This window comes from Phaenicophaeus curvirostris, chromosome 7 (assembly GCF_032191515.1).
Source record: "Phaenicophaeus curvirostris isolate KB17595 chromosome 7, BPBGC_Pcur_1.0, whole genome shotgun sequence".
Lineage (NCBI taxonomy): Eukaryota > Metazoa > Chordata > Aves > Cuculiformes > Cuculidae > Phaenicophaeus > Phaenicophaeus curvirostris.
This window is the reverse complement of record NC_091398.1, coordinates 34791440-34818016: the sequence shown is the minus strand read 5'-3', so window position 1 is coordinate 34818016 and position 26577 is coordinate 34791440. Positions and strand designations below refer to the sequence as shown.

The 26577-nt window shown below is 39.6% G+C and overlaps 1 protein-coding gene across 1 annotated transcript in view; it reads right to left on the bottom strand.

Moving 5' to 3' along the window:
* Positions 1 to 26577, bottom strand: part of MGAT5 (alpha-1,6-mannosylglycoprotein 6-beta-N-acetylglucosaminyltransferase) — a 133147-nt gene that overhangs the window by 55940 nt on the left and 50630 nt on the right. Inside the window, exons 3-5 of the mRNA XM_069861543.1 lie at positions 23588 to 23755; positions 7914 to 7990; positions 6455 to 6544 (exon numbers count right to left, since the gene is read on the bottom strand). Of these exons, the coding sequence (XP_069717644.1) occupies positions 6455 to 6544; positions 7914 to 7990; positions 23588 to 23755 (335 nt within the window). The remainder of the gene's footprint in view (positions 1 to 6454; positions 6545 to 7913; positions 7991 to 23587; positions 23756 to 26577) is intronic.

Genomic DNA, 26577 nt, shown 5'->3' with positions numbered 1-26577 from the left:
TGTGTATGTATATGATTACAAAAGGGAAGATGATATGGCGTGTACCAGGGTCACGGTACACAGTTACGAATCTGGTATTGTTCCACTCACACACCTTTTCTCCATCACTGGCAATGATGACAGAAAGGATTATATCACTAAAATAGGTCTAGATGGAATCTCCATCAGAAATGTAAAAATACTTCAGCTTTTTATTTCCTTAGGTACAGAATATCCACATGCAGCAAGCCTTGACTCTGAGCAAGGGGAAGGAGGGCAGCAGCGTTCATTTGGATCCTGCTCTTCACCTCATCTATTTTATTTGATCATTTAAGACAAACCACAGAAGTTGTCTCCAAAGAAGAAACCAGGACTACTCTTCTCCCTTTCCAGGACAACCTTCCTCTCCCTGGGTTAACACCAGTTCTTTCTCTAGCTTATTCTCTCCATAGCAACCAACTGTTACATTGTCATGACAAGATTTAATAGGAAGGATGTGGTATCAGACTACAGATTAGCAGTAAAAGAAGATTGCTGGGAAGCAGCAAGTGCAGATTCGAAGACTGACCATTTTTTTGGATGAATGACATAAACTCTAAGCTATTATTGAGAACACACTGTATTTATCTTTATACTGTCACATTTTTGAATCAGACCAGCTGTGTCTCCTGTACCTACCATTGAAATCAATGCCAATCAAATGCATTAGGTAGTCTTTGATAATGCTCAAGAAAACTGGGCCCATCTGAGAAGTGAATTGCTCCCTACCTGGTTTTGAATTGCAGCAGACACAGCACTATCTAGAGCTCAAGTAGCTCACTCCATAAGGTTATGTTGCATTGCAGTTCAGAAGTTCAAAATTTAAGCGCTACATAATTCCAGAAACTAGTGACAAGTTGGTTTTGTGAACTGCTCTGGACTATGAATGCCCAGATTATGCTTAAATTGAACTTGAGAGTTTCTCTATTCCCTTATTATAGACAATCCACTCTTACAGGCACTCTACTTACGAGTAAGTGACTTAATTCCGAAAAAGAAAAGTAACTTGATAAATTTGAACAGTATATTTTATAGAAGTTTTGCAGGTACCTGTTATAATAACTCTTCCTCAGAAACACACTGAAACAGAAGGGAAGTCAATATTGCAGCACCTGGCTATGCTGCAGAGCAAGGACTTCAAGCATAGCTTATGAGAACCTGGCAAACATCTGTAGCACTGAGATAGTCCGAGCCTCTTCCAAACTGAATGAAATTATACTCTGCCAGCAGCTCTCCACATCTGAAATTCCAGGAAGTCCTTTATGCCTTTAAAGAGTCATAATGGCAGTCTAATACAGCAGAAGTTGAAGGGTGCTCTCTTTAAACACAGGGACTCTTCATAACGGCAGGTGCAGCCCATCCACAGGAAAACTGAAACACCTTTCTCTGCACATCAGGTGAACAGTGTTATCGTTCAGTGTAATTCCAGCCATGGTGGAGTGCAGCTATTGAGTATCTTATGTCAGTCCCAGAGCGGGAAATAAAAAAAAAAAAGAAACAGTGCTGCAGTATCTGGGGCATACACATTACTTATTATGCATTATGAAAGCAAGCAGAAAAAAGAACTCATAATGTTCACATAGAAAATGTATTTGAGAATTCATTGTGAAAGAACTGCTCCCACTGGGAAGGTGACTTTCTCAGCTCCTTTAGAAGCTGTTTACTGTTTCCACAGAAATAGGTACTCATTTTGAAGGTGCTACTAAATCTGTGGTGTGCAAGATGACTGCCTGCCTGGTTAGTGAAATGCAGGAATGTTTAGACAATTTCAGATTTGAATCATAGAATCATTAGGTTGGAAAAGACGTTTGAGATCATCAACTCCAACCGTACCTGTCCACTACTAAATCATATCCCTATGCACTTCAACCACCCACCTTTTAAACACCTCCAGGGATGGCGACTCAACCACCTCCCTGGGCAGCCTCTGACAGTGCCTGAGAACCCTTTCTGTGAAGAATTTTTTCTGATATCCAATCTAAACTTCCACTGGTACAGCTTAAGGCCATTCCCTCTTGTCCAATCACCTATCACCTGGGAGAAGAGACCAATACCCACCTCTCTACAACCTCCTTTTAGGTAATTGTAGACAGTGGTTGTCTCCAAGGGTAATTCTAAACACTGGGTGTTAGGTTCCCACAGTCCCAGTGGCACTGCAACTAAATTTTACACACAATCATCAATCAACACACGGTCTCTTCTAACTTCAGTAATGTACACTAGATTTGATTCTTCTCTTACAGTAGCTTCTATACCTTTTCTAACAAGCATTCCAAAATACTAATCCCAGTTTAAACTGACTGAGATAGAAAAGATAACTAACCACTACTGCCTAAATCCAGGCCAATATGGTAATTGATGATTTGGGGACAAAATACTGCCATTATCATTCCAATTTCTTAGGGACTAAGATGACTTAAGAAGTTCAGGCTCTTGCTGCTTTACTTCAGACAACAATACTGGTTTTGTCCATTTTCTGAGTCATCGTGTGGAATTCAAAGGAGTTAATGTTAAATTAAAATGAAGAAATGCAAATCACTAATGCCAGAAATTCAATTTCACATGGAGCAGAAGTTGTGGAAAGGGAGAGTTCTACTCAGATGCTAGAAAACTAGCAAAACCACAAGGATTTGGAGAAGCTCTGTAACTACAATTCCTAGGTGTTTTCCCTAAAATATACCTCAGATTACAAATCAACTTTCAAAACCACTTTCATCTGGTATTTTTCTGCTCCTTTCCTCAATGCAAAAGTAACACTGTAAAGAAAAATCTTACTGCAACCAAACCATGCATTCTGCTTCCATCAAGTCCAAAGGACTGAAAACACGAATTCTCTGGTGGTAGCAAAGAGGCAAGAGTCCCAAAGACTGGTCTTTGAAACAGTTTAAGTATTTTCAAGCACTGGATCCAATTCCAGATGAGTACCAAACATTACACATGCACCTAAAAGCCTAGCTGGAGCTCCACAGCCTGAGACTGTAATGAGATCTGCCCAGCTCCAGCAGATAAATGTCAGCATCCTGGCCGCTGGGCACAGCAGCAGTCCCGCTCCTAGGTGGCAGGCAGTTCTCCCTGAGAAAGCACATCTTGATGAAGAAAAAGAGTGATAAAAATCCTCTTTTTTTTTGCTAAGCTGAGAAACTGTGTGCAAAATACATTTTCTAGAAGATATTTTTAAAAGCTTCACTCTTCAACTGCAAAGTGACATTTTGCAGTGAAATATATTTTTGTACTGTCTAGAAATTCATTTTTTCTCATCTCTCCCCAGAGGCAATGCCATCCGCGAAAATTATAACTGTGCTAGTGACATTACAGTGTTAAATAACTGCCTTTTCATAACTGAGTGGTAAGTTTAAAAGGAAATAACTCTTCTCAATGGACAAGTTTATACCATGGTTTAAAGGAAACAAGTCCTAGCTATCTAGAAACCTTACAGCAGACTTGACTGCCCTTTCAATTTTTGCTACTTCTAACCTCTGCCTTCTCTGTTATTCAACAGAATGTAAGTCTGGTTTCGCTATTCAGGGCATTTGTGTCTCCCTCCAGTCTTTCAAACGCTCCAGCACAGTGAGTGTTAGGACTGCACAGCTTTATATCATCCAAAGGAGAGGTCCCATGCCTGCAGCAAAACGGCAAGGTAGATAGATGGACAAAATCCTTGCAGCTTCTTTTATCTGCAAGTCTGTACAGGACACAGCTTTAAATAATACACCACAAGTCTGAAAGTGCTGGATTGCTCCTTGCTTTCCTTCTGTTGCCACACTTGCCTCCCATTCTGCACAAGCAGCGAAGACACAAGAAGGAAAGCAGAGAACTGTTCAGTGAGTTCTTCTCATGTTCCTGCGTGAGTGCCATCCAAAGCAAACCAGAGGAGGCAGACCAGTCAATACCTGCACTTGTGTAGGCTCCTCAGAAAACCTGGGGCAGCCTGCATTCTAATGTCCTTTTTTCTAATTTGCAGACATGTACGGCGACAAAGGAACAAGGGCACAGGGCAGGTACACAGAGACTGACTTTCATTCCAAGCTTTGTTTCTAAACCTTTGCATAAATTGCGGGCAAGTTATTTCGTGTCTCTGTTGTTCTGACCCACGTTACACACCAAAATGTAGTATATTTCAGGCCCCTTCATTTATATGTTTAAAATTGTATTATGAAGAGTGCTAGCTGAGTGTAACATAATACTCTTACTAAATTACTTCAGAAGAAAAAAGATCCCAAAAGAGTATGAAAGAGCACAAGCACTTGTCACACTAGGTTGTAGGGATGATTTTAAGAGCAAAAGTCAACATAAGCACAATCTGATGCATATTCTGTCCTTTCAAACTCAGGTTCTGCATAATTTGATGCATATACTGCCTTTTCAAACAGAGCACATGCATCCAACCACCTTACTCCTATACTGTAACCTCAAAGTAAAAAGAAAAAATCTTAACAGTAATACCCTTCCAGTACTCTAATGCATTTTAATATTTTAAATCAGCAGTTTTGACTGGGGAGCTCTGTAGACACATTCATCATTCAGCTATGCGACCATACTATAAACTGTCAACTCTTCATCTCTGTCCACTTTGACAAATTACTCTCGCAACAGCATTTCCAAGTTATCCTTAGCAGCCAACACACCTCATAAATCCACATCATTGTACTGTTATTAGAATTTCATTTCATGCTTGTATTCACAAACATTTAAGCTTTCAACCTCTGCTGCTGGGCATTAATCATGAAATTAATCATAGGATTCAGAATGCCAAATTTAAACTCAAGGTTAATAACAAGCTCACTCAATATTAGTTTTACACTCTGTCATGGGAAAACACTTTAAAAAAAAAAGTACAAGAACTTTGTCTGAAGTTACTAAATATACACAGACTAATTGTACTGTTGTCCCATCATGAAATGAGAAGTTGCCCAAATTCAATAATGCTGCTAAAAGAAAAAATTCAAATCCCTAGACCCTTGGAAAAAAACCAACCATTTGACCTCTGTAAATCTGCTCGCATTTCTCCATGAGGATGACCTGAGAGATCAATTACGAAAAAAACTAACAGCATCAACTGGTTTTCAAAACTGACGATTGGAGAAGATTGTCACAGAAAATACTGTGATTTAACAGAAATACAAACCAATAAATGTCATTAATAATATTAGTTTCTCACATTCAATTGACATGTATCTTCACTTCTGAGATACACCTGCATTAAAAAAAAAAAGCACTTGCTTGGGCAACAGAATACTAATGCGCAAACGTAACTCCACTGATGTTAAAACATAATCTTTTAGCAGAAACTTGGATCAACTTTATAAAACTGTATCTCCAGCTCCTGTGATAAATAATAGGATAAATAATACAGTCATACTGTATCTTTTCCTTCTCCAGCGTTACAGCCCATAAATAAATCAACACTTGGTACAACAGTAGAATGAGTCAAATCTGTGATTCAAACCAGTCTTTTTTATATCTTCAGATACAAGTCTCATATATGTATTTAATTGTTACTGTTACTTATATAACAGACTTACTGGTTTAAATCTCAGATACCTCATCCAGAAACCCAGCACACACACACACACACTCCCCCCCCCGGTTGCAGAAATTACAAAATTGATATTAGTTTGCAGTTCTGCAGCCACACTGGCTCCTGCAGTTCTTTGCAAGCAGCAACCCACTAGGTATTAGAAAGTCTTCAAAGATCAGTTGCTGTAAGTTATCAAAATTTTAATAAGAAAGAAGAGGTCAAGTGTTCAAATACACCCGACTTTCTCATACCCACACTACAAGCCAGTAATAAAACTCGCAATAACTGACTGACAAAATTTTTCTTGGAAAACAATTCAGTACACAGGAAGTCTGTACAAAAAACCACCAGGGCAAACACCTCACTCAGCTGTTACACAACTGGGCTTTCAGTTCTGAGAGGTACCAAAAGCTTTAGCCAATCTATCTGTAACATTACTCGAAAATGTGGCTTTCAGTATTTGTTTTCTGGTAACTCCACAATTCACGAGCAGTCTCCAAGCAGGAAGTGGCCATGCTGGTTAGGAGGATGTACCACCTAGTTCCACTTCCCAAATTTTACATTCCAAACGCCTCCTCTAAGATGCCTCCCCACTACTAACTCAGGGGCTACAGAGAAAGCAACAGAAAAAGCATTTAGAGGCAAGGATCTATGACTGAGCTTCATGCTTCAGTTTGACAGGACACCTAGCGTGGATTCCCTGAAGAGTTGCTGCTTACACCACTTCAGTCAAAAAGATTAGAATTCTTCAGGCTGGAAACGCCTGAAGGACTTATATAACAGCAACACGCTTCTTATTAACTCTGTTTTTATAGCTTTTTCCTCTGTATAGAGGATCCTTTCGATGGAAGTTTGGAGTTACCAAAAATATGGGGGCACTATGGTGTTCCCCTTCTGCAGATTAAAAAGACTACTGACCTCACTGAGGTAAATAAAAAAGGAGCACGTGGAACCATCTACACCATAACTTGCATAACAGGGATCCGATCGCCACATATCTTTCATCCACTGTAAGAGAACAAAAAGACAGTCTGTTAGGTTTAAGATATAACTCCATACTATTGCACACTGAGCTCAGCAATAACAGGGGAAAGCTGCAAGCGACTACACACAATCAGAGAAAAATCACAAATAGCAAAAAGGGAATTTTATTCCTGTTTTGCAGCATACTGCATCTCTGCATTCAGCTACGTTGGGGAAGTAACTGCATGCCAGACGTCAGCACAGCTTATACAAACTGGTAGCCAGGCAAGCAGAGACAAATATCAAAAGGAGAACAGAATCAGGATGCAGATGTATGGGTGTGGTTGGAGCTGACTGCATTGTCCACCACCCGCTGTGTTAGGCTTGCTCTGGAATTTCACAGATCATTTCAGTTACCAAGATAGAAACCTGTCTGATTCCGCCAAGAATCTGCCATTTTTTTCAGAAGTAATTAATTAAAATTCATATTTTAGTATTCAAATAATGCATTACATAGTCACTATGCAGCCAGTTTGTTAAAAATTAAAACGCAGACCAGAGATTTGAAACTTAGGAGAATAATTTTGATTAAATACTAATGTCTAAGAATTTTTCTTTAGGAAAAAAGGCAACAATTTCACATATACTGTGGTATTTATTTGTTTTCACTTCCACAAGTAAACTGTAACACTTGACAATGATATTTAAGTGTCCAGCAATTTTACTTCTGGCCCCCACTACTGAAACAGTATCCTTACATTTGAAATGTATCTTGGGGAAAAAAATCCCCAAACTCCTCCATCTCTGTATATTTTGGGTTGAGGGGGGAGAGGGGTTCGTCTCCTTCCCAACCAAAGTCTGACAGCTTTCAATATTTGGCCTTTCCAGCTGCATTTTAGGACTTACGTGGAACCAGCTGCAAACCCAGTTGTGAGCAGAAGGGGCAGAATGCTTTTAACAGAAAAGGGGAAGGGAGGAACAGGACAGAGCCATTGGCAAAGCAGGGGAAAGCATCAGAAACAAATGTCTTGCTGAAAAAGGGAAAGGACTGGAGTGGGGTACACACAGAATCCCAGTCCTGGGGAAGAGTAACGCCAAGTGCCTCAGAATGGGGAAGAAAAAAGGGCATTTCAAAAAGAAGTTCTGAATAACAAGACAACATTCAAATAATAAGGCATTTCATTAAATAATATAGCATTTTAATATAATATGGCATTTTACGCCACTTTGTTTCTCTGTAGCAGTAGTGTCAAGGGCTTGCAGTGACAATGCTGTAGTGACACCTGCTCTTAAATACCATCTTTTCTTTTCTGATCCAGTTGTTCTTGTTTTACGCCATTGTCTGAGTAGTGACCTGTTAAAACAAGTTTAGTTTTTAACAGAATACACATAAGATTAAAACCAGTTCAGTTACCTTTATTTTCCCTTCACAGTGAGGAAAACCATCCATAGGAGGCAATTCACACTGTTCTTGGGCTCCATTTATGAGATCTAAAAAGAAACATAGACCATAACTGAATTTCATTTTACAGTTCTGACAGAAAGCCTAATGAATCCTTCCTTTTATTTTCATGAATCCACAACCCGGATTGAAAAAAGAGCCCTACTGTGTAATATTTGTTATAACATTAAAACTCCATGTGCTCTTTTTTGACTGTAGCAGAAAAAGGTTGCATAGATTTCAAATCTGACTTGCAGCAAAAGTGCTGAATTATGGAAAATGGTCTATGAAGAACTTAATTAAGCTAATCCATACTGAAAATAATAAAAAGCAGAATACCTTCCCAATAAAAGTGTGCTTAAAACTACTAAATGGCAAGAATTTGTTTCCAGTTGTCAAACATTTTTAAGATGTATATTTCTCTTAAACATCAAACCTAGATTTTCAAGTTCTGTTATCACTTTATCAAACACCCACAATCCACAACTTGGCATCAGATTTATGACCCAATTAATAAATGTTGCAATATGATCTAAATTTACAACTGAGTAGCACAACATCACATCATGAGAAAAATTTCCTACCGTCTCCCAAGAATTTTCTTCTTTTTTGCCTGTTTTAATATTTTACCATTCTAGAAATTCTTTTGCAACACATTGAAGAGTGTAATATTGAGAAACACTTCTTTCCTTGACTCATGGGCTAGAAGAAGCAGTTTTAAAGGACATTACCACATCAACTCCAGGATGGGACTTTCTTCTAAGAACTTAGCAGAACCCTCTAATGCAGCATTTAAGGCAAGAAAACTGATTAATGTGGTGGAGAGATTCTTGCCAAAGGCAGTGAAGGATAAGGTTTAAAATTTAGGTAGTTCATCCCAGAGTTATCTAAATTATACCTGCATCGTTTCTGGCTTTCCCCATGGGCAAGAATCAAGATAATTAAAGCCAGCCAGCCATCAACCTAGGAATATTTCATGCTACGGCACACAGAGTGCTCAACTTCACCCAAAATATGCTAACTCACAAAAAAAGAAAAAATAGGCTGCAGCACTTCAATAGAGTAGGGACAACGTAAAAGTTAGAGCATTGTATTATACACAAAACCCCACCTCCTGGTTTATCTGAATATTTTCCTTTTTTTTTTCCTAAATTTTTTCTTTTAAAGATAAGATATGAGTGAAGCATTGCAAAATGGAGCGAATGGGTAAGGGAGAATCATGGCAGGAGGCAGTAATCTCTGCGTAATTTGACAAACTGAGCTGTGCTTCCAATGACCATAACACTGAAGCAAAGCAGTTTTTAGGATGATTTTGTAATTTCAAATCAATAAACACTTCCAAAATATTCTCCCTTATCTTCTTACCCTTATGGGATTCTTGCAGACTAGATCAATGACATCTATGGCTTTGATTTCCACTCCAAATAAGAAAATACAGAGCTTGCAGACAGATATTAATAATCTAAAAGTATATCGTAAATTCAGCAAGAACAGCTAGACGACAATGACCTTTTGCTTTACTACAGCTCAGGAATCACTTTCCACTTGAATCACACTGAAATCAGTGCTTGAGATCAACCAGTAACACCCTTAAATCAAAAAAAATGCACAGTTCAAAATGACAGCAAATTTTGGTAATCAATATAACACCATTAGAAGAGCTTTATGGTCTAAACTGTGGGGTTTTAGGTTGTTTTGTGTTCTTTTTTTTCTTGCAAACTCATGTGCCTGAATACAAAATAAGTACAAATCTTCCTAAAATATAAAAGACATCCTAAATCTACAATACATTCAACAGGGAGAGTTTATCTTTCAGCATCATACAGAACTCACAATTCGAAATTTAGAATGTCTAGGCAATTCTAATCAATCAAGCAAATCTTCCTATCAGTCTCAGTTGCATTTGGACAAGTTGTAATTGCCATGGTCGAAGTTTTTTTAGATTCCCCCTTGTAGCTATTATACATAGAACCAACTAACTGTAACTGGCAATTTCAAGAAAGATAAGAGACAGTTATTTAACCCTTACAGAGCTGATATTAATGGCACCCAACATTCATTTCCATATTCCTTTTCTGCTGCAACCATCCTTCTTAAGGGATACCCCTCCTCAGTCACTGCCCACCCCACCCCACCTCATGCCAGCATCACCGTTCACTCAACTCCTGGCAGAAACATTGATATAGTATCAGTTAAAAATAGTTCATGCCCCAAAGCATTACTCGAAACCAGAAACAATTTTTTGATTGGCACTAGAGGAAATGGAGGTGGATATGAATGACAGTCCCTTAGGGGCTACAGCTACAGGAGGTGCTGCTGCCACAGCCTAGCAAAGCCACTTAAGAAAGCACAACATGCAGCCTTCTTGCTGCTTGCTCTGGGCTAATGATCCTCCTCTGTAAGATGGTCACCCTGCCTCAGAAGAAACGTTACTCCTTCAGCTTCTTATTTGTCTAAAGCAGAAAATACTCAAATGCTGCTCTTCTGACCCTTCTGCTAATGGGAAGATACAACTTGCCAACATGAAGGATCCATGAACTTCGCCTTCTATGTCAAGCTAACTATGCTATTGTACAATTGCTTTCAGTTCTAAGGGTTAGTAGAGCAAACCCTCTCTTCTTCTGAAGTCCCTTTAAGCACAGGGTAATACATAAGCTACAATTCTTTATTTTACAGCATAAGTCAAGTTTGTTGTCTACATCAGATCGCATTTTAATGGGTGCCTTGTGATCTCCCAAAGAAGGATAGAGAAAAAAGCCACAAGACACAGAGAATGGTCTCATTTCTGGTAGCTACACAACTGTAGTCTAGGTATCTCTTTGCTTTTGTCATGTGTAAACACATTTTCTGCCTGCAAGCATGTTTTTGTAGCTGGGTAGTAATCTTTGCTATTGTTCATTATTCAAAAGTTTTTACAGGATCCATGTATTTGCAACATCTACATGAAAAAATAAATTTGCCTTCTCACAGCAGTCACTTATTGCACCCATCACACACTGCAACAGCTCAGATCAGCTGGGGCAGTACTACAGGCAGCTACTTTCCAAGCAGAAAGCCAGCCCTCCCAGCTCTCCCTGTTCCTGCCCATTCCAAGAAGTAAAAGCAAGAATCAGACATTTATGACAGCGTAAGATACAGATTTTCTCAAGCTTCTGGTGTCCCAAGTGGCCAGCTCCATTAGGGTTTTTCCAGAGCAGTCCCACTCTTGCTCTCCTACTGAGATGATTTACATACAAACAGCATACTGGTCTCTCCAGGATAATCTACAGCTATAGGGAACTCAGAATACTTTAACACCCACCTTTATCACCACTAGCCATGTTAATAATTCACCAAGCATTTTAAAGTCTGTAGTAGTATTTCCAAGAGTATCTGACATCTTTCCTCTTCCTGGCCAGCAACAGTAAACTCTCCTAGGATTCACCATCCTCAAAAATGTTAACAACACTTTTCCACCACTACAGACATTCAAGATGCTTCACATGTTCACCATCCTCTCACTCAGCCCTACCAGGGATCTATCTCAAACACCTATACCAAATTTCACCTTATTCCCATCTACTAATCAATAATTGCATAGTGGAAGGCAATTCTATAAAGCTAAAATAGAAACTGTCCCATGAAACAATTACATGAAGTATTATACAGAGCAAGACAAAATGTAGCAATAGATGCACACAAGATGAAATGAATGTGAAAGAACATGAGAAGCAATAGAGAAAAGCAACTCTGTTCCACCTGAGTACTCCCTGGACAAGCAATCTTTCCTTCATGCCTGCAAATAAGAAGCTAGTTGATATAATCAGACTGGAAACATCCACATCGAGAGGAGTTTTCTCCAAAGCAACACACCAACTGCAGAAATGGGCGAGTCTTGAACATACTGGCTTCCACACATCAGCCTCAGAATTAAGTCCAAAAGTCTGAATTAACTTGTGAATAATTCTGATGGTTCCAGTCAACTACTACTTGCACTGAAGCTGTAGCCTTTCTCCTTGGCAAGTTCCAGGTTGAGAGACATCCCTCCCAACTTTTTTGTTCCTTAATGATCAGAACCTACATGAGGAACTAGGCTTCACTCCTCACTACTAATCACACATGGAGAGTGTCCTGGAGCCTGTTGTTAACAGCAAGCAGCCGGCGGGCAACAAAAGGGCTCCTTTCCCCACCCTTGTTAAACTATAGTTATAAATAGGAAAGAAAACCTTGTAAGTTCTTGTTAAGAAGGTCTGGATGCAAGTATTACGCTGTTACCAAATTCAAGTTGGATGGGTTTTTCCTGAAGGGGAAAAATACATTATTAAGCCAGACATGAAAGTTAATTTTGTTGAAAAACAGTACTTAAGACACCATAAGGAATTCTATCCTTAATTAGGATTTATGTAATTTAAAATGCAAGTTAGAACTTACAGCCAAAAAGGTTAGAAATGCAGCAACTGTCAAGTGAATACAAAGCAACAGTAGATAATACACACTTCTTTCTCTTAAGCTTTGTGTGAGCCATGATATTCATTTCTATTTTACAGACACTTAAGTGTTTTTGAAGTCATGCACAGCTCATTTCCTCCTGACTGCTGTTATGCAAATATATAATTATTAAATATTTATCTCATATGATGTTACATTAAAAGTCAATGCATTGATAAATTGAAAATATGAATGTGAGCCTATTATAAACCTAAGGGCACACAGCTGTTACAGATTATCCTGGGAAAATTGGAAAATATTGACAGAACACCAAGCAACTCTAGATTTAAAAAAAAAAAATCTTTAAGTACAGCACTCTGTTTGTGAGATCTTGGGATTTTCCATATATAACTAACCAAAACTCCAACCCCACGTTTAGAAAGGAGCCATATGTTCACTTTGCAAATGTCTGTGGCTGTTCAAAGATACACAGCTCAGCATCAGAGATCGTTAGTGCACAGCAGGTGAAACCGAACTTGTGAACAATCATCAGCTATTTCGGTGCTAAGTCTGGCACCTTAGCATGAATGACTTGGCAGATTTAATCTGAGCCACCTAAACCTTTCACTGGAAAAGATACTTCTCCCTTGCTGCTCTATATGAGCAATGATACTGGCTGAAGTCCCATGTCTTTGACACCACCCTCTTCAAACACCAATTCACAGGTACCAGTCTTCATTGTCTCTCGCAATAAAAATCCATTCCCACAGGTTGAGTTTGTTTCAGTGAAGGTCTATAACACCCAAGAGAAGTTATGATAGGGACCTGATTTTCTGTTTGCTTACAAGTTACTCTATAACAAAACAGTAAAAATACATAAATGAGTGCTATATACATATCTAGTTCCTTCCCTACATTGTACCATCCTTCAAATGATGCGCTTTGTAACAGGCTAAAAAAACTCTGCTTCAATTTTTCTCTGTCAGACAGTCGGGAAGTCTAAAGTTAACCCACCAAGACAGTAAGCGGAGGAACAGTTATAATCAGTTACTCAGTAGTCAGTGTTGTTTGAAAGGCATTCTATTTGTCATACAAGTTTTAAAATGACAAGGAAAAAAAGTGCAAATGTAAAAGCCACAATACTGCTGAAACTACAACCTGTGACAACAGCAGGAACAACTCTTCATCCTTCAGAGAATGGAAATATCTCAAGAAGCTTATGTACTTTGGAACCCTGAGGGTAAATCCCACACTTTTAGACCAGTGCAAAAACACCTATTAGAATATCTTCTGATGACATATAGCACAGATAATAGCTCAACTCAAAGTGCTTCCCGTCATCAGATCTCGTAAAATCAGGAACCTCTTTAGTATTATAGGGCAGAGTAATCATATCCCATCAAGTCTATTCACCAATTTTATCTCTGTTCGTTCTCCTTTTGGTTTTGATGGTTAAATAAAAGTACTATTCTTGCTCTAATTCATGGAATCCTTTCTCTTATTTCTATTCCAGTTCTGGAATCCGGTATATATGGTTAGACACAACTCTGTAGTTAAGGCTGGTTTAGTTTGTCTAAGGTCTCCTTTCCCTTCTCCCACTAACTACCGCATTCTCAACTGAAGTAAAATTTTTCATCTCCAGCTGGTGAGATTTCTTTAAAGACAGAATTTGCAGTGTGAGCCAAAAGCACCAGCAACATATTCAATGAAACTCGCTAAAGGTTTCAAGATTTTAAATGCAGAGCACAAAATGCTTTCTACTAACATTACAGAAACTTCAGTAGCAAAGCACTGGTATGATTTAAAGAAAATTAACTTTTGTACTGCTAGTCCATCCCCACACCAGCTGTGCTGCTGTGTTGCATTAACACTACTGAAATCAATGCGGTGTTAGGAGAATTCAAGCAGTAGTCAAGTGGTTAATCAAAATGCAGCCCAGGGGACCACTAACAGCCCCCTTCGGCATTACTAATACAGCCTAGCACTGCAGTGGAAAATATTCATGTGTGGTCTTCTGCACAGTCATTACGCTGTGCTGCAACAGCAAGGCTTGAAAACACGCAGTACTCCCCAGCTACTTGCTGCTGCCTTTGTGGGAGGCAGAGGGACAGCAAAATGGGAAAAGCTGCTTGGTGCTATATACAGCACAGGCAAAGAATACAATGGATAAGGCACAATAAATACGAGACAAAGCACAGCATTACCCTGAGAGAGCTGTAATCTTGGCTATTAGAACCAGTGCAGCCTACATCCTATTACAGCCAGTACACACTGACATTCTGTGGGGACAACCAGCTTGTTTATCAAGGCATGACCATACAGAACATTGCATGTACTATGTTAACTGAAGAAAAGCCTCCTGTAGTTCCCTTAAGACGGGAGGACAGCTTTGGAAATTTAAAATAATATGCAGTATCTTAGATTTTTTTTTTTTAACCAGTTTGCCTCTACAAGCACTGAACTACAAGGCGAACGATGGTTGCAGACCATTAAAACTATCAAGGCTGTTATACGCGTAAAGAAGTTAATCAAAAAAATAGTGCTGGAAACAAATAAACCGATCATAGAATGGCTTGGGTTGAAAGAGACCTTAAACCCCACTCAGTTCCAACCCCCCTGCCACAGGCAGACACACCTCATCCAACCTGGCCTTGAACACCTCCAGGGATGGGGTACCCACAGCTTCCCTGGGCAACCTGTGCAAGGGCCTCACCACCCTCAGCGTGAAGTATTTCTTCCCAACGTCTAATCTAAATCATTCCCCTTCCAAATTAAAGCCATTCCCCCTCGCCCTGCCACTGCATGCCCTTGTAAAGTCACTATAAGGTCTCCTGAAGCCTTCTCTTCTCCAAGCTGAACAACCCCAACTCTCCCAGCCTGTCTTCATAGCAGAGCTGCTCCAGCCCTCTTATCATCTTCATGGCCCTCCCCTGGACCTGTCCCAACAGCTCCGTATCCTTCTTACTTTGGGAGTTCCAGAGCTGGACACAGGACCCCAGGTGGGTTTCAGGAGAGAGGAGCAGAGGGGCAGAATCCCCTCCTCACCCTGCTGGCCACGCTGCTTTGATGCAGCCCAGGACAAGATTGGCCTCCTGGGCTGCAAGTGCACATTGCCGGCTCATGTTGAGCTTCTCATCAACCAGCAGCCCAAGTTCTTCTCCGCAGGGCTGCTCTCAGTCATGAAGTTACCCAAGTCTTCCTCCTCACCCCAAAGGCTTCAATGTGCTGGCCCCAAGCCTTTAGGAAGAAGGACATGGAAATACCACGACAAAAGTTCTTCTCACCATAGCAACACTAAAAAAATAAAAGCCTGCTTGCAGCATTGCCAAAGCTGACTTGTCAGCTTGCCTTGCTACATATTCACGGAGGATGCCAGCTACCTGACAGGCATCCAAGCCATCGTGTCTGAGATGACAAGTAAATAATGAAGTCTGCATCCTAATGACTTTAAAGATGTTAACACTAAAGTTGTTAAAAGACAATTCAGCAGCCAATGCAGTAGAGCAAGTTAATGCATAAGGCAGAAGAACTATGGAAACTTTGAATGGGAACACCAAAATTCTTCTCCCTCCCTGAGCAGCATCACATACAGCATCCTGATCCCTGACTGTTCTCAGTCTTAGAAATCCGAGTTCTCCCAGTACCAGCTATGTGCAAGGAGGGTGTGGGGGAGGATTTGCCATGAACCTCCACTTGCTCATTTTTATGGGATCAAAGGCACAAAATTAAAATCTTCTGAAGTGACACTTTTCAAGGTGAAAGAACATTTTGTAAACAACCAGTGTGGCACAGTTTTTGGCGCAACCATACTCTGTGAAGTGTTGAATGCTCACACTTATCAAAACTTTAGCTCTTCACTGAACGAGCACAGTACAGTGATGCCAGTGGCCTCAGAGCACCTCAGTCCTTGCTTTCAATCAACATTTTCATTTTAAAAAAAAATGGTTTGCAACATGTATATTTAGAATTAATACCACTGTTATTTAGTAGTCTTTTAAAGCCTGAGGAATTGAAACAGTTTCTTTTAGCTTGCTTAAATCAAGTTTTTCCCATAGCTGTCAGAAGAACAGAACAAGAGCTCACAATTTAGGAGACACCCTCCCACCCCACCCCAAAATAAAGCCCAAACCAAACCCAATCCACAAACCCCACACCCCTGCTTACCAGACAATCACATGAAGAAAACAGAGGACTGATTCTTTGATTGTGTTTGTGCAAGCAGATTGCCCTATCCAATGAAACACGCTTAGTATGATACTGTCCCACAAAAATTAAGGATTGCTTTCATATCATAGTTATTTTATAGAAGTATAACTGTTCAAAGCCACATTGCCGAAACCAAACTAATCTTGTGCCTGTCACATGGAACCAGATTCAGCTACAATAGAAGCTGCCACGGAGATAAGTGCTGCTTGAAAGTGCCATGGTTTCATATTTCCCTATTTCTGCGTGATTATCTCCAGAACTGCAACTTCAAATTCACCTAGGGTATTATTTGAGGCAGTGGCCCAAAGCTTCCTGTTCTAACGGCTGAAGAAAACTCTTACCCGTTAAGCAGCCAAGGTTGCAATTAATACTTTCCTGAGCATATGGGAATATATTACTACTCACAAATGCTACCAAACATCTTAAAAGCTTTTCAGACACAACTTGGATAAAGGCAGAGGAGGGAGAGAGAAGGGAAAAGGACTTTATTGCTTCTGAAACCAATCAGCTGAAGCCTTACAAGCATCTTTATTAACAATTCACTCTTTCAGAAATTAAATGGAGGTTGTGAAAAAGCAGTTGGAATCATCAGTATCAAAACAAGCAGATTGTTCGATGTTTTTGAGGAGGGAAGAAGAAAAAGGAAATCATGCTTCTGATTTTACACATGATCTAAAGACAGGAAAAAAGAGAAGTAACACCTAAACTCCCACTCAGGCTACCCAAGGTGCTCCATGGTTTTGTTTTTTAACATAATCTATGCAGCCTCACTCCCTAGCACAGGCCCCATTGTCAGATCCTCTGGGATTAGGATTCAAGATACGTGTGACACTAAGAGCTCATGCTCTACTATCCTTTCACACAACCCAAAAGAGAAGAGAAGCTGCTTTGCTCTTGGGCTTCCGTCAGCGAAAGATTCTGCAAAACTAACTTCAGAGGAAGAAACCAGATGCAGTACAAACATGAAACTTAAACACAGTAAGGACTGAATACACAGTACAGTCTACAGATCAACTCAAAATGCCAGCTGTTGAAGAGTCTGAAAAGGAAGAGAGATATTTCTGGCCTCTAAACGGGAATTCAAAAATAAATCAAATACAAGTTTGAGTTCACCTACTGCAGAGACAGCTGAGTTACAGCCCTTGCTAAATCCTCAACATTTCCTCCTACGAACTGTTATCACCTTCTTATTATGAATGAGCATAATCCAGATGGATTTTCTTCAGATCCTTTTATCTGCCAAAAACTCTGCACACCACCACAGAGCGATATTTTCCACCGCAGATTTCAACACTCCTGCCTCAGTTCTACACCACATTTAACAGCCAGAGGCGTAATAATTTTAAAAGAGAAAATAAAGAATAGAAGACTTCTCTTTTCTCCATGGCTGGCCAATTAAGGAGCATAACTGATGAAGTGACCTTTGTAAAGCAATGAATACTTTCATCTCCAAACAACCCCTACATGTTGAACATTGAGTCATATTCTTAAGATGTTTGCACATTTCCCCAAAGTACAAGCATCAATCTCAGTCAAAGAATGTGTTTTGTTCACACCAGGTAATCTCCAAATACCAGCATACCTCAGTTTTCAGTACGGTAAGGAAGAGGCTACTCTGCTGAAAGAAAAAGTCATGGGCTCTGCACCAAGTAAAAGCTACCACATAAACTGCTTGTTCAGGCTCCACTGGTGAAAGCACATGCTAAAAATTCATCAAGACTGTTCTCAGCAAGCTAGAAATATTTCTGTTAGACTGTTACAAGGCATAAAATAGCTATGATGGCTACTGTGTGGCCAGAGATAGTCAACCTCTGGCTGTATTAATAAACCTAAAATAAAGACAGATATCTTTGTCCAGACTGCTAACAGTTTGATTATTTCCCATGCCAGTCTCTCCTTCCTTTGCTGACAGGCTCTTTCCAGGAGGGCATTCAGTCTTCCTTCATGAAATGATTTATAATGGATTATTTTAGCATGATACTCCACGGTTATAACCCCTCCTGGTCCTACATTTACCTAGACCTCCCCAGACTTTGTGGCTCACACTGCTTAACACTTTCCAGAGCCAAACCACAGTTTCTGTGTTGAACCTTGTTATTTAAAAAAATCTTCGATAGCCAGGTACTTTCTAATGTTTTTTTCCTCATGGAACTGCCTTGCTCATCTTTCTGCTACTGGGGTTATAATTTATTCACCAGGAGAACCTACAGAGGTTGCTGACAAAAGTTGTAGATGACATTTAGTAGCCCTTAAAATGACACCCTGACTACAAACAGTAGTTACAGTTGTATTAAAAGGAGCGACAAGGTGACTCATTTATTAGGTCTTTGGTAATCCATCTAGTTCAGAGGAAATTTTTTACCTGCATTTACACCTGAAAGGCTGCAAAGGCTCTTTGCTCCTTTACTCACACTTGTTATCTAGTTACAAGCAACTGCCACCCACTAGCATGGAGTAGATCTGTTCCTCAGGGGAACATGAACTCCAAAAAAGAGTATTACAAATATCAAATAGTACATAGAAGATTTTTTTTTTCTTCATTAGAAAGAAGGATTCTGTATTGCAATATCTGTGGTGATTGAAGGTAATTCTAGGTCAGCTGTAACACAGTAGAAGTAACCTTGCAAGTTTATTAATTACAAGTAAAATGTTCCCAGTACCAAGAGACAAGACGTTTACCAGGCAAAAAATAACCTCTGACCTCAGTTGACTGAGAAATGTCAGCATCTTAAATTGATTTTTCAACTACTTTGCAACTAAAAACCATTCTCTTTGTTTTTACCTGGATTACTTACATGGTCACATTCAAATTGGTATCTGAGCTAAGCTAAAATGTATACAAGAACTAAAGAAAACAGCCATACACTCTAATACTATATTCACTTTTTATACCATTATCCCAGTTGTTTATACAGAAAAGGTAGACTACAGTGAACTTTTTATATTTTAATACATATCCGGCCTGATTGGCAGTAACTTTATCTCAAACAAGACACTTTTTCAGTCCATATATCTGAGCAATGGTCACAAACCGCTTGTGTTTATTAATAAAACCATAACCTGGACTGATTTCAAAAACATGACCCTGGAGCTATACCAGGATTCTGGCATTATCGTGATCCACCTGTGGCATATGGACACTGGATGCTTTCTGAATACAGTAATGTACCTAATAAAAGAAAATTCCGCTTGCGGAAAGGCTTTGGGAGGAGAAACATTGACTAGTCATCATCATCTATGCTCTTCCTAATTTGCAGCTAAAAACACTCTTTTTGCCATGGACGCATTACTAATACTTAGAAGAAAAATAGAAGAAAAGCCCACAGCACGTGCAGATTGACAAGTCCAGCTTGCCATGATAGTCGGGTTTAAACTATAAAGAAAATATTATGTTTTGCTCTTGTTTTTGTGTCCAGTCATAATCAACAAAGACAAATATTTACAGTATAATCACCTTCTGTCATTCTATTATGTCTTATTTTATCATTTGTATCTACTCAGGTAGTATAGAACACAAAGTAAACTTTACACAAGGTCAGTGAGAACAAAATGCAGATTTTGGGATGATCAGCAACTCCACTATTTACTACCAGGGTTTACAGGCAGTGTAAATATATGCTAAGGTGCAGCTTATAGAATCATAGAATAGTTTGCTTCAGAAGAGACCTCAAAAGATCATCCAGTTCCAATGCTCCCTGCCATGGGCAGGGACACCTCTCACTAGGTCAGGTTGCTCAAGCATCATCCAACCTGCCCTTGAACCCCTCCAGGGAGGGGGCAGCCACCACTGCTCTGGGCAACCTGAGCCAGTGCCTCACCACCCTCACAGCAAAAAATTTCTTCCTAATATCTAATCTAAATCTCCCCTCTTAGAGCTTAAAAGCATTAACCCTCATCCTACTCCTGCATTCCCTGATAAATAGCTCCTCCCCAGCTTTCTTATAGGCCTTCTTTAAGTACTGGAAGTATGCTATACGCTCTCCGGTGACCCTTCTCCCCTCCAGGCTGAGCAACCCCCTCCTCTCGCAGCCTGTCCTCATATGGGAGGTGTTCCAGCCCTCGGATCATCTTCCTGGCCCTCCTCTGGACTTGTTCGAACACACCCACGTGACGTTTCATTTATTTCAGAATGGCTTTCCGCAGGTTAACAGACGTGGTTACAGAGATTATAGAATCAGTCTCGGTGCACTGTGATGGCTCAATCCAAAAATAATAAATGCATGAAGTAGCCCCACTGGAAGCAGGAGTCTTCTAGGAAAGTCTGCTAATGACACTGTGCTGTTGCACTGATGAATGAGGCTATAAACTGCTTAATTTACTTCAGGGTTTTATGCAGCGACTCTGAGGCAAAAAAATATTTGCAAAAAAAACCAAACCAACAACTCAAGAAGTCTGTAAACAACATTACTAAAAATATCAAACATGATGTTGTTGGGATGCTCCATAAATACTACAGTTGCCTGACAGAAAGAATGAAATTCCTAACAATAGCCTACATGAATTTGTCTAAAGTCAGCATTAAAATATTACAGCTGATAAAGACAGACACAGCAATCCCCACGTTTTAAACTGTGAAGTGATCACAGAAAGCGGAGCTGAATAAACTGTTTTAAGGAAAACAATGGAAGTATCATGTGTATACATACATGTTTCAGCTCCAGTAACATGACAAACTGTTGGGTGACAAAACACCTCTTCTGCAACAATTTTCAGATTATTTCCATTGCTCTAGCACAATAAAGGATGCTGTTGAAACATTACAGACAAACCCAACATTGTAGCCAGTATGATAACCACAATCTTTACTCATCTAGATTATTTTCTGAACAATTCCTTCCTAACAGAAAAGATACTTAGGTTATGATTTTACTGGACTCATATGGCTTCCAGAGTCTGCTACTGTCAGGAACTGCTACGAAGACAGAAGCAGATAGAGTTTTTAATTTCCATTTGGCTGCCTCTGATCAGATGGATTTCCACTGATTGCTTCAAATGGATGAACTGTAGGTGCTTTAACACAAGGGTTAGCTTCAAGCTCCTTTCCACCCATTGGTACCATATCCAGCCTCAAGGTACCGGAGCAGTAACATCATCCAAACAGGCACCAGAACAATACATTAATCAAGCCTTAAGAAACTGTTTCCTAAAGGTTTTTCTGTTGCTCTTTAATATAGCTGCTTTAGATATTTTAACCTTAGCGTACGAAGAGTCAAAAGAACTGAAGCTCTAGTAAGACAAATAGTGTTCTCTGCCAGAGAGCAAGCCTCAGGCAGTAAAAAGCCATGTACACAGTACAAACTAAAAACTCCTACCAAGGTCCTTTAAGTTGCTTGTGAGCACTAAAATTGTGACTCTACCAAGAGCCAAGAATAACAAACAAAATTCAATTTACCCTAAGAACTGATGAGAGATGTTTCCTAGTCAGATAAGAACAAGGATCCCTTGCTTATAAACGTATAAACAAAAACATGAGTATGCTTTCTCCAATTATCTGCAAATCTCTTGAAATAACAGCATTGAGTCCTTCCTTTGTCCAGCTACAAAAAGAAAAATATATAGGGATGTTTTCCATTTCACATATAGCCCAGAATCTCTAACAATATGTATTAGCTCACTTTCCAACAAAGTGGAAGATCTTCCAACAAAGATCTTGTGTTGTATTCTTTGTGGCAGCAACATGGCTCACTCTATTAGCAGCGTGCAGGTGCTATGCCTCTTCAGTTACTTGTTCCTAATCTACCTTCAGTCTACCGAAGACAAGGGTCACAGGGGAAAAAAAAGGTAGCACAAGGCAAGGAACAGTAAACCACACATTCAAAGAGTCAAAGAGGTGTTGTGAATGCCAATAAGCACTTTTACAATGTGGCAAGAGAGATACAAAGGTCTGTCCCACCACGAGATAATACGCCTTTAAAATCCTGGTAGGGACACATGCAGTCAGAACAGAGAAGCTGACACAAGAGCAATGCTAGTGGACTGTTATCAGGTAATCACTTACACCTCTGCTCTCCCAGAATTCTTTTCAGTGGCACTACTCTACCAACGGTAGCATCTGCTTCCCGGTTTTGACAAATTTAAGAGAGTAACACCCTCTCAACAGAAGTATTTCTTTTTTCAGGAAATCCAAGCACAGGCAAGACTTAGGAGCACAGCCCTCAATCTATTTACCAGGTTGCCCTAACTCTTCCACTCTGCTCCCTTTCAGGGACTGCAAAAGTCATTAGCAGGGCAGACTCGGATGTCCCTGTGGGTCAGGACAGCCAGTACCCATTTAGACCTGGTGGCAGCGCAGAATAAGAGGGCAGTAGACCAGGCAGTCCAAGAAGATTTATTCAGTGCATCAACCACACTCACAGCTGGGAAAACTAAAAGAACTGAGACATGCAGGGGAAGAGGCCAGCAAGGCATTCTACCACCACAGGATGACTCATATGCTTTGGGGAGTTTTAAGGGTAGCTAACAGTCCATTCACTGAATACAAAATGAATGACTTAAATTAACATGTGTTTCAAAACATCATTTGAAGCTGAAGGTACCAAGTAGGTCAACTCTGTATGTCAAATCATAAGAGCTATTAATCAGAGTAGGGAAGGACATTTATAAATCATAAGCATTAACAAACATAGTAAATGTCTTCTTTTGGTTAATAACCAAAAAAGCCCATATGGTAGAAATGCACAGCAAATTAATACCAACTTGAGTAACCCAGCTTAGAGAGAAAATGTCTGCTCAGTTTACTCTTTCTAAAGTGCAACCATTTAAAGCATGAAGCATCTATGATGAACAAGGTAGACTATATTGCTTTGGCAGAGAATTGGATTTTCTTCAGAGTGCTCAAGTCACCACAGAATGAATTCTTCCTCTGAGCTTGTAGAAGACCGTTGGACTTAAGATTGCCATTGATGCAGGCTAGACTTTGAATTTTCTTTTCTAAGACATTCCAAATATCTAACACTGAAAAATCATGTTATGGGCTACAGAGAAAAATACAGATTAAACAATCAAAAAATATCTTAAACAGTTGCCATACCCACCTGCTACATTAAGCTTCTCAGCTGCTCCTAAGCTGGAAGCAGGAGTGGTAGTATTGTTGGTAGAGTTTGCTCCTGTTCCGTTAAGTACAAGATTTTCCACCTTGGACTCTAGCTTCCCAATGCGCTGCAAGATATTATCCAACAAGACAGCAAGGGTCTTCTTCAAATCTACAAACAAAAATGAAAAGTTAAATTGCTTAATAACGCAACGCACGTTGTCAGACAGAATCAGAAAGCCAATACAAGTACGAGACTGGAATATATACGACACTTTCTCAGTACAAATCATTGTCATTAGCAGTTCTATTAACTAATGTTCCCTACCTTGTTTAGCTTCAGATACAAACTTCCCTGGACATGGAACTGCGTATTTTATAAAGAACGTTGCAACTGATATACATATCAGTATTCAAGGTGAAATGTGCCTCTTTATGGGTACACAAATGGGAATTAAAAAATGCATGCTTTATAACAGTTCAAGTAATAAGAAGTTGCTTAAATAATCATGAATCTAAATGTAAATTCATATTCAAGCACTATCAGAAGAACAGTCTCTTAGATGCTTGGTCACCTGGAAACAAAAATCTCCTTTCAAAAAGAAGGGACAGCTTTGTGCCACTACTGCATCTCCTCCACTACTACCAGGTTCTGCACTGGCAAAAATGTGAAGTTTAACCTTTCTGTTGTATCTGCAAAACACCATAAACGATCTGTTTCTTCTCTCCTGTCTGTTGGCGATTACCTCTACCTATTTGGTCTGACACAGCACTTCCTTCGTGTGGAAAGCAACAAACAGGAATTGGAGTTTGCATTTCAAATGACACCCCAGAAAGAGTTCTCTGATATTTTTTCTTTCCCTTTCCTTTGGTTCAGATTTCCTGAAGTAACGCAGTCAGTTGGGCAAGCTAGAAGAACTGTGGGCAAGAGGGGAAAACCAGACCACTATCGGGCTAAACTGTATAACTACAGTGGCAGCAAGCCAATGAAGATGAAAGAGAGTGTTGTTCTTTGTTCATTTACCCTTGTCTCAGGATTAAAGAATTTAGTGTGATCAATGTACATTATTTTCCCACTTAATTACATAAAATAATTACACGTGCATATGCGCAATGTATTTTCTGCTTTCCACACCTTTAGAATCAAATAAATTTCTGATCTGTAACAGAAAATGTCTCCATACTTCTGAAGAGGTTCTTCTGCCCAAACATCAATTGCATTTTTGCCACACTTATTTTGTGATCTCCTTCTTTTCCCCATGACTTGCTCAATTCTTGTGCAAATGAGAGAGTAATTAAGAAAAGTCTATTACATTTGGAAAGCTTATAATGCTTTTTTTCCCAAATAAAAAGAGTTATATTTATTCAACGGAGCCACAAAGTAGATCTTTTTCTTTATAACTACGTGATTTCCTTTGACCCTTAAAGAAGATGGAATCTTAAGCACTAAATGATCTGGACTCTCTTAAAAGGGGTCCAGAAGTCACTTAATCGGATAGCGCATAGAAGAAAAGGAAAGGGCAGAGCAGGGATTTAACGTGAACAAAACCATGCTACAGAAGGAGGAAAAAAAATCTAGGAAAAAAAGGAGTAGAAAAACCCAAAACAGTTCAGGGAAGAATGAGGAAGAAGCATAGCCTATGTAAGGGCATATGCAGAGCATCAAGAGAAAAATGGCTAAACATTGTAATTTTCTAATACTTACACCAAACCACCGGTATGAGACTGCTTGCCAGGACAAAACAGCAAGTGGAGGCCAATTGAGATGGGGATGGCAGAAGCACAGATCCCTTATCATATTTGCAAAACTGTTTACTGCTTTAAAAATCTAATTCTTACTGTGTGTATTAGGACTGCAACTTTTAAAAGGAAAGTGTTTGACCCATCTACCTGACAGGTCAATATATGGTAAAAAGAAAAAGTGAGAAAGCAAACGAGCTGTGCAATCATGAATATGGAGTGACTGAAAGCCTCTTGGGTGGGTAAGAGCAGCCAAATGAAGCAAACTTAAAACTTATTCGTGAACACTGAAATCGTGACTGTGTTCACTAATAGCAGCTGGAGGGTAAGATTAAAATAAATAAAAAGGCTACATAGCAAGGGTGTTAATTTTCAGAAAACAATGAACCAACTTCTACCCATTATCATTAACCTTAGTCATTAATGTGTTTGTTCCTGAACAACTAACCTGATCACTTGCTATCAATGCTTGCTAGATTTGAGGTGCTGAGGGACATGGTTTAGTGACTGATAGGAATGGTTGGACTTGATCCGGTGAGTCTTTTCCAACCTGGTGATTCTATGACTCTATGAACACATCATTTGGTACACGAAATGGGACAAACTAATTTACTAAGTATTATCTTACTCAGTTTCACAAAGTGTTATTTAATATGCTGTTACTCACTCACCACGGCACCTTTCCCTCTAATAATTTAAACTAATATATATCCATTATTTTTCATCCTTCCAAACTCCTTAACTGAAAATACATGTCCAAACTTGTCTTTAAACTTAAAATGCTTCTTAGCCGTAAAACCTGAAATTTCTACACAAAACTAAATTTTTACCTCCATAGAAGCATTACAAAGTTATTTCACCTACTTCCAAATGCAGTTTAACTTCTCCTGGGGAACCTGACCACTGTTGGCGGTAAGTCAACTTACTCCTCAGCGGGATTTGGAGCAGGAAATGAATGCCTCGGGCAACAAGCTGCAGGGGAATCTTAGCTCAAGGATATCCTGTATCCTCAGACCCAGCTAGGGCACAGATTAATGCAGTTACCCTTTGATTGCTGGAGACAAGTTTGTTCTGTTTTTTTTGAGTTTTTTTCCTTCTTCAATTCCCACCAAGCACCCCGCCAAGATAATGGGACACTGATGATGGCTATATAGGGCTTGGTTTTAAGACTATGCACAGAAGTCCCTTAGGATCTCTGCTTGCTTAGAGGTCTTCTACCTAAATTCTGGTCTAGTACCACTCTTTTGCTTGTGT